The sequence below is a fragment of the Odocoileus virginianus genome, unplaced genomic scaffold (genome assembly GCF_023699985.2).
Source record: "Odocoileus virginianus isolate 20LAN1187 ecotype Illinois unplaced genomic scaffold, Ovbor_1.2 Unplaced_Scaffold_1, whole genome shotgun sequence".
Classification (NCBI taxonomy): domain Eukaryota; kingdom Metazoa; phylum Chordata; class Mammalia; order Artiodactyla; family Cervidae; genus Odocoileus; species Odocoileus virginianus.
In genome coordinates, this window is record NW_027224263.1 from 66438 (window position 1) to 79726 (window position 13289).

The 13289-nt window shown below is 37.3% G+C and overlaps 1 protein-coding gene across 1 annotated transcript in view; it reads left to right on the plus strand.

The window, feature by feature from the left end:
• RADX (RPA1 related single stranded DNA binding protein, X-linked) overlaps positions 1 to 9620 on the plus strand; it is a gene marked incomplete at its 5' end in the record, with an annotated part of 75473 nt that extends 65853 nt beyond the window's left edge. The window contains one exon of the mRNA XM_070462179.1: positions 8432 to 9620. Within this exon, the coding sequence (XP_070318280.1) occupies positions 8432 to 8562 (131 nt within the window). The remainder of the gene's footprint in view (positions 1 to 8431) is intronic.
• Between the last annotated feature and the right edge of the window lie 3669 nt (positions 9621 to 13289).

Here is a 13289-nt window from a genome sequence, read left to right on the forward strand (position 1 = left end):
ATAGATAACAGCTAGGATTTGAACACAGATCAATTTGATTCGAAACATTTCCATTCTCTCTAATTACAAACGAAAAGATAACTATACATGAGACAGCAAAAGAGACACAGATATAAAGAACAGACTTTTGGACTCTGTGGGAGAAGGCGAGGGTGGGATGATTTGAGAGAATAGCATTGAAACATGTATATTACCATATGTGAAATAGATGACCAGTCCAAGTTCGATGCATGAAACAGGGCACTCAAAGCCGGTGCACTGGGACAACCCAGAGGGATGGGATGGGGAGGGAGGTGGGAGGGGGGTTCGGGATGGGGGACACATGTACACCCATGGCTGATTCATGTCAATGTATGGCAGAAACCACCACAATATTGTAAAGTAATTAGCCTCCAGTTAAAATAAATTAATTTTTTAAAAAATAAACAGAATAATGTAATGCAGTGGCTTACAGTATAACATTGGTATCATTTTTTCAACATTTTTAGGAACTAGTTTTTTTATTATAAAAGCTATCCATGTTCATAATTTAAAAATTCAAACAGTACCAAAAGGTATAGGGTAAAACTGAAAGTTTCCCTCGCTGCCTTTGAAGGTTCATCCCTTTCTACCAGCCCATCCACTCTCTGGAGATAACCTGTATTTGAATGCTTTAAGAAATTATTTTTACATATGACAGTATATTCTTTCTGTCTCACATACACGCACACACACGCACACATACAGTCTGTTTCTCTCTCTCTCAGATACATACATGGAATTATACTAAACATGGTTTCATAACCAACTTTTATCTTTTAACACTTGAATAGCTTTCATGTTAGTATCAATATATAGAGAGCTACCTCTTTTGTTTTAGTAGCTATAAATATTCCACTGTGTAGCTATACCAGTATTTACTTAATTAGTCCCGTATTGATGGACATTTAGATTGTTTCCAAATGTCTTTTATACTGGCAAACAGTACTGCTATGAGTATCTATATCTATCTGTGTGTGTGTGTGTGTATGTTGTTGTTGTTTAGTTGCTAAGTTGTGTCTGACTCTTTTGTGACCCCATGGACTGTACCCTGCCAGGCTCCTCTGTCCATGGAATTTCCCAGGCAAGAATACTGGAGTGGGTTGCCATTTCCTCCTCCAGGAGATCTTCCTGGATTAGGGATTGAACTCGCGTTTTCTGTGTTAACAGGCAGATTCTTTACTGTTGAGCCACCAGGGAAGCCCCATGTGTATGTATATATAATCTATAATCTTTGTGCACTTATATATCTGTAAGATGAATTATTCAGTTCAGTTCAGTCCCTCAGTTGTGTCCAACTCTTTGTGACCTCATGGACTGCAGCACGCCAGGCCTCCCTGTCCATCACCAACTCTGGAGTTTACTCAAACTCATGTCCATTGAGTCAGTGGATGCCATCCAACCATCTCATCCTCTGTCATCCCCTTCTCCTCCCACCTTCAATCTTTCCCAGAATCAGGGTCTTTTCAAATGAGTCAGCTCTTCGCATCAGGTGGCCAAAGTATTGGAGTTCAGCTTCAGTGTCAGTCCTTCCAGTGAATATTCAGGACTGATTTCCTTTAGGATGGACTGGTTGGATCTCCTTGCAGTCCAAGGACTCTCAAGAGTCTTCTCCAACACCACCATTCAAAAGCATCAATTCTTCAGCACTCAGCTTTCTTTATAGTCCAACTCTCATATCCATACATGACTACTGGAAAAACCATAGCTTTGACTAGACAGACCTTTGTTGGCAAAGTAATGTCTCTGCTTTTTAATATGCTATCTAGGTTGGTCATAACTTTTCTCCCAAGGAGTAAGCATCTTTTAATTTCATGGCTGCAGTCACCATCTGCAGTGATTTTTGGAGCCCCAAAAATAAAGTCTGTCACTGTTTCCACTGTTTCCCCAGTCTATTTGCCATGAAGTGATGGGACCAGATACCATGATCTTAGTTTTCTGAATGTTGAGCTTTAAGCCAACTTTTTCACTCTCCTCTTTCACTTTCATCAAGTAGTTCTTTCATCTTTAGTCCTTCTTCACTTTCTGCCATAAGGATGGTGTCATCTGCATATCTGAGGTTATTGATATTTCGTCCTTCTTCACTTTCTGCCATAAGGATGGTGTCATCTGCATATCTGAGGTTATTGATATTTCTCCTGGCAATCTTGATTCTAGCTTGTGCTTCATTCAGCCCAGTGTTTCTCATGATGTATTCTACATATAAGTTAAATAAGCAGGGTGACAATATACAGCCTTGATGTACTCCTTTCCCTATTTCTTAGATGTCACCAAATTTAGAATTTTGGTATAAGTGAAAAGTTAAAGTGTTAATCACTCAGTCATGTGACTCTTTGTGACCCATGGACTGTAGCCATGAGGCTCCTCCATCCATGGGATTTCCTGGGCAAGAATACTAGAGTGGGTTGCCATTTCCTTCTCCAGGGGATCTTCCCAACCCAGGGATCGAACCTGGGTCTCCTGCATTGCAGGCAGATTCTTTACTGTCCAAGTCATCAGGGAAGCCCAAAATTTTGGTAGGTATTTTCAAAATGTCCTTCAAAAAGGTTATAACGATTCACACTTCAACCAAAAGGAAGAATGCCACTTGACTCACTCCCTTAAAAATACTAGATAGTATCAGTCTTGTTAATCCTTGGCAGATGATAGGCAAAATGTATCATTATTTTCATTTGTGGTTCTGAATTATTTCTAAGGTTCAATATCTTCATATATTTATTGGCCATTTATATTTTTCTGTGAACTTTCTAGAACTTTCTATGCTAGTTTTTTTCCATTTTTCTATGAGTTCTTTTTTTAACTAATTTGTAATTTCTTTCTGCATATTGAAGAAATTTAACCCTCATTGTGTGTTGCAAATACTTTTATCAGTTTGAAATTTATTCAATGGGAATCTTGTTTTGATTTTTTAAGTAATTTTATTTTTATGTATGCAAATATATCAGTCTTTCCTTTTTGTGGCTATTGATTTTATGTCAGACTCAAGAAGACATCCCTCAGTCCAAGATTTTTTTTTTAATTCACTGGGTTTTTTTTTCTTATACTTTTATATCTTTTTTTACTCACATATTATTTGTATTGTGGTAAAATATGCATAACATAAAATTACCACTTTAACTATTTTAAAGTGTACAATTCAGTGACACTAAGTACATTTACAATGTTGTGCAACCATCAATGTTAACCATTTTCAGAACATTTTCATCATCTGGAAACAGAAACACTATACCTGTTAAACAATAACTCCCCATTCCCCCCTCTCCTTAGCTCCTGATAACCTCTATTTTACTTCCTGTCCCCATGAATTTGCCCATTCTAGACATCTAAGTGAAGTAATGCATTTTAGTTCTTTTCAGTCTGACTTACTAACTTGGTATAATATCCTCAGGGTCCATCCATGTTATATATATCAGAATTTCATTTCTTTTTATGTCTGAATAATCTTCTGGTGAATGTATGTACCACATCTTTTTTATTCATTCATCTGTTGATGGACATTTGGCTTGTTTACATCTTTTGACCACTGTGAATAGTTCTGCTATGTAAATTGGTGTGCAAGTACCTGTTTAAGTCCCTGCTTTCAGTCGTTTTAAGAATATCCCTAGGGTTGGAATTGCTGAGTTGTATGGTAGTTCTATATTTAACTTTTTGAGAAACCAGCAAACCATTTTCCACAGCAGCTGTACCATTTTACATTCCCATAAGCAATCCACGAGGATCCCAATTTCTCCACATTCTCAACAACACATTATTTAGGGGGGTGGGGTTTGGCTCTGTTTTTGATTGTTTTTTATAACAGCCATCCTACAGTGATATCTCATTGTGGTTCTGATTTGCATTTCCCTAATTACAAATGATAGCATATTTTTATGAGCTCGTTGGCCACATGTATATCTTCTTTGGAGAAATGTTGATTTAAGTCCTTTGCCCATTTTTGAATTGTGTTGTTTGGGCGTGGTTTTTTTTTTTTTTTTTGCTTTTGTTAATATGGTTTCATTTTTATAGTTTAAAATTTTAATCCATTTGGAATTTATTTTGGTATAGAGAATGAGATGGGGGATCCAGCTTAATGTTTTTCCAAGGGATTAGCCATAGTTCCCAAGTCATTTGTTGAATAATACTGATAAGATATTAAAATTGTTATTATACTTTTAACTATTAAGTACAATAATATATGTATGTGTATACACACACACACATACACATCCCACCTCTTTGAAAGCAGTTTCCATTGATAAACATTTCAGAAGCATAACATGGTATATAATTTTATTATCCTCTAGGTAATCTGGATTTCAGATATTATGTTCAGAGAAAGGAATGACACACTATATTACAAGATAGGTTAGACTGTGCTGCAGTACAAAGCAATTCCAAAGTCTCAGTGACTTAACACAGTAAAAGTTTGTTTCTTGCTCAAGTCAAGTCTGATGCAATCAGTTATTAGCTTTCTCCCCAGCAGTGATTCAGGAATGCAACCTGCTTCCATCCTGCTGCAGCTCCAACAGGAACAAATGACTTCCAGGGTTGTCTAGGCAGAGGAAGAAAGGGATGAAGGAGACTAGCTTGTAATTGTGTTGGAGCAAAACTGCTACATCACTTCCACTCACATTCTCATTTGCCAGAACTTATTTACATTATCTCAACCTAACTGGTGACTCAGTTAGGTGGTTAAGAATTTGCCTGCAGTGCAGGAGACCCAGGTTTGATCCCTGGCTTTTGAAGATACCCTGAAGAGATACCCTGAAGAAGGGAATGGCAACCCATTCCAATATTCTTGCTTGGGAAATTCCATGGATAGAGGAGCCTGGCAGGCTACAGTCCGTGGGGTTGCAAAGAGTTGGACACAACTGAGCGACTAATGCTAACCTAACTAAAAGGAGGCCAGGACACTTTGTCTCCCATGTGACCATGAATAGGAAATGGAGTGGTAAACACATAGCATTCCTTTGTCACACTCACCTTATGCATATATGATGTTCCTAAAAATATACAATTTTCGTACTTCTAACAATTTAAAATGAGATGTAGAGAAGCTCATTTTATAGGTAAAATCTATAATCCTCTTGAAACAATTCCTTTGTAATATAAATAATAGCATTGTAATTTAATAGCAGTGTATTTTTTTAAGCAGGGTATCTATTAGTTCTGTTTACTTAAACTTATTTACATGATAGCAAAAGTTGTATACAACAAGAATGAAGTTTATAGTATGAATTGCTTGGATAACATAGAGCACTTTTTATAGGCAACTGTGTAAAGCACATTTTATCTATTTAAAACTTTTAAGACACTTTGTTTTACTGCCCATCAAAATACATTTATAAATAGAAAAGAACCAGTATGGTAACAAGAGAAGCAATATTACATTTAAAGAAAACCTCCAAAAATTTGTAATTTAATACCAGTTTTTCTTAAGTAGAAAATGATGGTTGCTGACATTTAATTGTTATGTCAGCTACCAAAGTGCTTTTTCATGCATTTAATCCTCAGAGCAGCCTATATGTAGTTACTACATGAGCAGATTGAAGCACAGAGAGGTTGTCATTTACACAAGTAGGCAGAGTCCTAAACAGAAGACTCACTTATACATTTTGTTGCAGGTACTGCGTAACTCAATATTTATAAATGACATGATAACAATTAGAATTATTAAGGTTTGGGTTTCTGTTGTTAGCATCAAATCTGAAGATCTTAAAATCTTTCCAAAGCATCTGGATTAAAGTCCATTCCAATCAAAGAAAAAGAAAACTATATAGTACTAGCAAGTTTGTTTTTTTTTATCTTTTCACTGTGCTGGGTCTTTGTTGCTGCATGGGCTTTTCTTTAGTTGTGGGTGAAGGGGCTACTCTCTAGTTGCAGTGCACAGGCTTCTGTTCTGGTGGCTTCTCTTGTTTTAGAGCACGAGCTCTAGGGCACAAGGCCTTCAGTAGTTGCAGCACATGGAGTCAGCAGTTATGGCACAGGCTCAGTAGTTGTTGCACACAGGCTTAGTAGCTCTGCAGCATGTGGGATCCTCCCGAATCAGGGATCAAACCCAGGTCTCTTGCATTGGCAAGTGGATTCTTTACCACTGAGCCACCAGGGAAGACCTAGCACTTTTATTATATTCATTGTGTGTTAGTGAACTTGCACAATTTTAAATAATTCATCGGGCTTCCCTGGTGGCTGAGTGGTAGAGAGTCTACCTGCCAGTGTGGGAGACATGGGTTTGATCCCTGGTCCAGAATGATTCCACATACCTTGGAGCAACTTAAGCCCATGTGGCACAACTGCTGAGTCCATATGCCACAACTACTGAAGCCCACGTGCCTAGAGCCTGTGCTCCACAACAAGAGAAGCCACCACAATGAGAAGCCTGTGCACTGCAACTAGCCCCCACTCTGCAACTAAAAAAAGCCCATGCAGCAACAAAGACCCAGCAAAGACAAAAATAAGTAAAACTATTAAAGATGTAAAAAAAATCATCAGATTTTGTGGCAGATGTGGCTTTCATGTGAAGCTGATGAAATCTAAGCTCCAGGAGTTCTCACTTGCATAAATCCCTTCCAAGGCCCTTCTGGGGTTTTTTTTGGGAGGTATTTTTCTTTCTGTTTCATAAAGAGGGCCACCAAATACTGTACCTTTTCAGGCCCCATAAAACATAGATGCACTGCTGGCCTTTTAGCACATTTTTTTAGAGAAGTAGCTCTAGCACAAAAGGTTCAGTGCCCATACCTTGATGCCAGACTGTCCAGTTTAGAATCACCCTGTGACTTTGGTTATTTTATTTAACCTCTAAATGTTTTAATCTTCTCATATTTAAAATGAAATCTTTGTCATGTGTAGTCACAGAAATCTGTGATACAGTAGCTTAGTAGTGGTCAGGTACTGTTTTGAAAGAGATTCCTTAAATACCATTTTACCCAAGAAAAGGAAGGAAAAACAGTACTCTCTCATTTTTTGCAGATTGACTCTGTGTTGTGGCACCCCTTTGGTGCTTTGTTGTTGTTTTGTTGCTCAGTTGTGTCCAATTCTTTGTGACCCCATGGACTAGCCTGCCAGGCTCCTCTGTCCATGGGATTCTCCAAGCAAGAATACTGGAGTGGGTTGCCAGGCTCTCCTTCTCCAGGGGTCTTCCCCATGCAGGAATTGAACCCACATCTCCTACATTGACAGGTGGATTCTTTACTACTGAGCCACCAGGGAAGCCCCTTCAGTACTTAGCCAGTTGTTTATGATCCTGTCTTAGCCCTCATTTCTGCTCTGCAGAGACTGATGGTTAGCCAGAAGTGAACATTGAGTGTTTTCTCAGACCTTTTCTGAACATGCGTACAGCACTGGGCATATACGTGACCACCTTGATTCCTTGAAATACACAGGAAGTCTTAAAAAGCCAATAATACTCCCCCCCCCATCTCTTTCCCCATCTCCTTCCTCCCCAGGCTTTTTGGTCTGTCTATTGCTTGTCCCAACTTTATCTCCTGTTCTGTCTGCTCTGATCAATGCTTTTGCCTTAATATGCTTTCGGCAAAAGCCACTGGTAAAGCTACCCTAGTTGTGGGGATGCTCCAAATTGGGTAAAACAAAAGCAGTTTCTTGCATCTGACCTTGAGGGAGCTGCCTAACAGATCAAAAATACACAACCACATCTTTGAGAAAAAGGTCAGCATTGCTCCCTGTACCAGGAGGTCAAGCTGCCATCTTCAGGACTGTTGCTGATTTGGGGAGTAGGTGGGCAATTCAAAACAAGCACACTCTTATCACAGTGCAGCAGAATCTCTCTTCATTAATCTTTCACCAGGTGGTTAAGTTTTGTTCTAAATTCCAGAGTTCTGCAAAAGCTGATCTGAGAGCTTTTTGCCAGCTTATAAGTTGCTTTAGTGGAGGGAGAGAGCCCTGAAATTCTGTACTCTGCCATTTTCATTAATGTCTCAGCCAATCCCCTCTTGATAAAGGTGCTTAAGAATATCCAAAGCTAAGTGTTAGTTAATAAAGCTACTTCAAAGGAAATATACTTTAAAAGCAGCTTCAATTATTATTCTTACTTCGCTTTATATCTTAGAAGTTTTGTAAATAATAATTGAATTTCAAAATAGAAAAGTTTATTCTTTGTATATCCTTGAGGAGTACTAGGAAACTGTTTACTTAGCACCTAAATGACCTTGAAAATATGTAGATTTATTTAGTTAATTAATTAATTATGGGGAGTACCAGCTTGTATATTGACATTTTTTATAACATTTGTTTGATGTATTCACTGTTATCTGCAGAGATTACTGTGACATAACTCAATGGATATGTGTGATGAATTGGAGGGAAGAGGGGGAAAATAAAAGACACTGTTAATTATAAGAAAAATCAGCTTTTGTGATACTTAATCCAAGTAAATATTTATCTATTTTACAATACTTTTCATCTGTTTTACTTCTAGGCGATATTATCAAAGCAGTAGCTAAAATGGATAGATCACATGTCATCTGTATCTTGGATATCTGTAGTTTGGGGAACAATAAAGCAGAAGTCTATTTGCACAAAATTTATAAACCAAATAAAACTTCTTAAAAATTGGCAAATGAAATTACTAAAGGTTATAAATAAAGCATTGCTTTAAAGATATTCTGTCATTTTGTTTGTGATTTCAATAACCATTTCTCAGCAAGAATATTACATAAATTCTAAAGTTTTTGGAGCTACCACACTTCATTTTAAATTCATTACTTGAAAAGGTCATCAGAACAATTCTTGTGTATCAAGAAAATTCATGTTACTTGTTTCTATATGAGTATTATCTTGACTTAGAATTTGTGTTCACTGTTCTGTTTGTGAAAGTGTCCATCGTAACCAACTTTGCCACCCCCAGGGACCGTAGCCCACTGATTCCTCTGTCCATAGTGTTCTCCAGGGAAGATACTGGAGTGAGTTGCCATTCCCTTCCCTGTGATCATCTTCCCGACCTGGGATGGAACCCAGGTCTCCTGCGTTAGCAAGCAGATTTTTTATTTTATTTATTTATTTTTTTTTACCATCTGAGCCACCAGGGGTGGCTATCTGTGTAGCCATTTTATTCTACAGCCTCAGCATTAAGGCATCCCAACTTACAAGAGTAGCTTTTCATGGACATTTAGCATCTTTCCATTTTTAATTGGGTTATGATGGAATTCTCCCATCCAAGTTATAACCAGAAGAAGTTTGTGGTCATACACTAACCATACTCTGACCCTGCTTAGCTTCTGAGATTGGACAACATCAGGCACAGACAGATGGTATGGCCATAGACTACAGTGGAAAATTCTAAATTGCTAATTTGAGGATTACATTCCTCTAAAGCAATCAACCTGCATTTCTCATAACCAAGGTAGTTTCTGTCATTTTCAAAAGCACATGTGGATTGTTATATTCCAGTTGCCTTGGCCGTTAGTTTGGTCAGTAGTACAACGAGCATGCTGAATTCAGTTGTCGTAAGGTTTTCCACCCTATTGTGACTTCATACCCTTTGAATTTCTAAATGTTTTGACCAGTGTGTGGTCTTTTGTTCTTAAAATTGTGTTTAAAGTTAATTAAAATAGTGAATCCTCCTCATGTTAAAATTTTGAATGTATTATTAAAGAAGTTAAAACTTGTCTCTTTCTGAATGTATTTGGTGTCTTTCCTCCATATTTTTGACCTATAATAGACCTACATGTACTTGCTAAATGAGCCAGTATGATTCTTCCATATGGGTTTGAAACTTGTTTATCAAATAGAATCTGGGTTTTCATATTAAGCTATTAGAAACTTAAATAGGCAGTTCAGTTTTAGTGCCACATAAATGTTGGAGAAGGGAAAAATTAATACTTAAATAACTGCTGACTAAAAAACCCTCAGGCTGAGATTGCAAAATTATGCACTTTAACAGGTATGATTTCTGTTCTCATATTGAATGAAAAATATGAAATACTTTTTAAGATTCAAGATCTTTAAAAACAACTTCCATGGCAATTAGTTTTATAGTAATGTTTCTATTCAAGTTTGGAGTTTTAACATCTGTGTCTACATTTCCAGTTACAGAAAAATTGAATAGGTACTACGGTGATTTCCTAAGAAAAATAGCAAAGTATCACATCAGAAGACCTTATCTTCAAGTGACAATAAGTGCTGATTCTTCCCAAATCAACACAAGTACACTACTATGGTATCACTTTTATATTAAAAAACTGGTTTGTAAATTATAAAATATTACATAGTCTACCACAAGACCACAAACTGAAGTTTCTAATTTTAGATGGTACATGAGATGGTACATTTAAATCCTTTGGTAAGCTATTAAGAATCTGAGCACCTTTATCTTCTGTCACTTTTATTTCTTTGTTGGACTTATCCTGCATTAATTTTATTCACATTAAGACTAAGTCTTTAAAGAAATTTGAAACCCTTATTTTGTGACACTGGTAGCATTTGATGTTATTAAATATAGCTAGGTACCTTCTGCCAATATGGACTATCCATGCTGTGTCCTTGCTCAGTTGCTCAGTTTTGTCCGACTCTTTGCAACCCCATGGACTGTAGTCCACCAGGCTTCTCTGTCAGTGGGATTTTCCAGGCAAGAATACTGGAGTGGGTTGCCATTTCCTTCTCCAGGGGATCTTCCCAACCCAGGGATCGAATCTGTGTCTCCTGCATTGGCAGGTGGATTCTTTACCACTGAGCCACCTGAGAAGCCCCTTCAGAGCTCTGGGAAGCCAGTAAATGGTTTGTGGCCAGTGATATGCTTTGACTGGATTCATAATGCTTTAGAGTGGTAACTGTCTTCTGGAAAGAGAGTGGCATATAAGGAGGTTTGCAGAGACTGCTAGCTGTACCCTAATACCTATTCTCATAGAATAACAGTTCTCTCCATTTTTAGCTAAGCAGATAGCTACCTAGAATAAAGAATACTTTTCCTTGCCTTCCTTTGTGACTGTATGTGGTCTTGTGACACTTTTATTTGGCTTGGGCTAATATTAAAGTTAACTTACTTGTTTTGAACATACACCAAGTTAGTCACCCAGTCCAGAACTGGAAGTTTGCTCTTAAGAATCAAGAAGTATCTGTATTAGATACCATTCTTGTATCTAGTAAGCCCTGTACTTCATCTATAAATGATAGGTTTATCATAGCTCTTACTCAATCATATGGGAAAATCTGAAATTTTTCTTGCTTAAGGGAAGTTATTCCCTTCTCTATGCCTTTATTAATATTACATACCTTTGCTAAGATTCTTAATATGTATTAAGGTACTTAATAAAGATACAAGCAATAGAAAAAGTCAAGTAGTATCAAATGTTTGAAACACAACAGTGGTCCTCAAACTGGCTTCATATTGGTATCACCTGGGGAGTTTCAAAAATCACTATGCCAACATGTCACCCTCACCCCAAGTTTCTGATCTGGGTGTAGCCTGGACATCAAGATAGGTAACAGCTCCCCAAGTGATTATAATGTGCAGGCAAGTTTGTACACCACTAAAGTTACATACCACTAAATGGGTATATAGTCCCATTTCAAGCACTTCTTAGTTTTATTAGAGCTCAAGCTTTACCCAGTACATGGAACTTAACCTCCTATCTAGGTGCTGTAGTTTCACCTACACTCAATGCAGCTTCATCTTGAATTGTTCTGACAAGAAGGAAAAAAAAAACCTCATAGCTTTGAAACTTCTTTCATTTTTGTAAGAGTTCTAGCATGTCAGATCCAGAAAAGACTTGGTAGGTCAATTCTAATCCAACCTCTTTAATTGTGTCAATGAAGAAAAAGTCTAGGAGAACTTACTGTTTTCCTGAGGATATGACACTAGCTGCTGCCGTGTCAGCACATGCACAACATTTTGTCTTGTAAGAGAACTTCATGTTCAGAGAAGCATCTGAAGTACAAACAAACATCAAACCTTGGGGAGAAGGATAGTTAGGGAGTTTGGGATGGACAGGTACACACTGCTACATTTAAAATGGATAACCAACAAGGTCCTACTGTATAGCACAGGGAACTCTGCTCAATGTTATGTGGCAGCCTGGATGGGAGGGGAAGTTTGGGGGAGAATGGATACATGTATGTGTATGGCTGAGTCCCTTTGCTGTCCACCTGAAATTATCACAACATTGTTAATCAGCTATACTCCAATATAAAATAAGAATTAAAACATCAAACCGTTATAGATTGGGAATTGAAGCACTGTGAGGTTGAAATTAAATGACAGCAGCTAATCTGTTAAAACTACAACTAGATACCACGCTATTCATGTACAACTTGTATGATCTAAAGTTCTTAAATTGTATATTAACACATATAACAAAATCTAGAAAGATGGTACTGATGAACCTATCTGCAGGGCAGCAGGAGATGCAGACATAGAGAACAGACTTGTGGACACGGTGGGGGAAGGAGAGGGTGGGACAAATTGAGAGAGTAGCACTGAAACATATACATTACCATATGTAAAATTAGATAGCCAGTAGAAATTTGCTGTATGATGCAGGGAGCTCAAATCCGGTGCTCTGTGACAACCTAGAGGGGTGAGATGGGGTGGGAGGCCAGAGGGAGATTCTAGAGGGAGAGAACATACATATACTTACAGCTGATTCCTGTTGATATATGGCAGAAAGTAATGCAATAGTGTAAAGCAATTACCTCCAACTAAAAATAAATTTAAAAAATAAAGTTCTTAAATTTTAGAGTGCATGAGAATTACCTGGAGAGCTATTTAAAATGTGGATTCCTAGATATTTCCCTCTGATTTTGATTCAGGATGACTGGTAGTAGGAACCAGAAATCACTTTTGATAAATTTCCAAATGATTCTACTGTAGGTGTTAACAGAGAAAATCTTAAAAACACTGAATAAATTAGACTACTCATCCCCCAGCAAATTACCTTGAGTCAACTGGAAAACTGCACTGATGGGTATTTATTGTTCTAAGACTAATTTTACTTAACTGCAAAATTTTAAAAACAATTTAAAATTATCTTTGTAAGGTGTGACTCTGAAAGCTATAAAAGGAAACATAAAGGCACTTATATACAAGGTATATAATGCTGGCTACCATATAAAGTCATGCACTTCAACCATCAGAGCAATTTAAAATAGTTCAGCAAAGTTTTGTCATGAGCACTGCCACAAAGTGTTATGCAGAGTTGTCATTTAAAATCATATAATGATTTTCCTTTTAAAATCAATTTAATAACTAGTACAGAAGGTTAAATCTCTAGAACTTTACTAATGAATTATCTGTTGAATTGATCACAGATGTCTATTAGCAATCAGCAGATTAATCATTC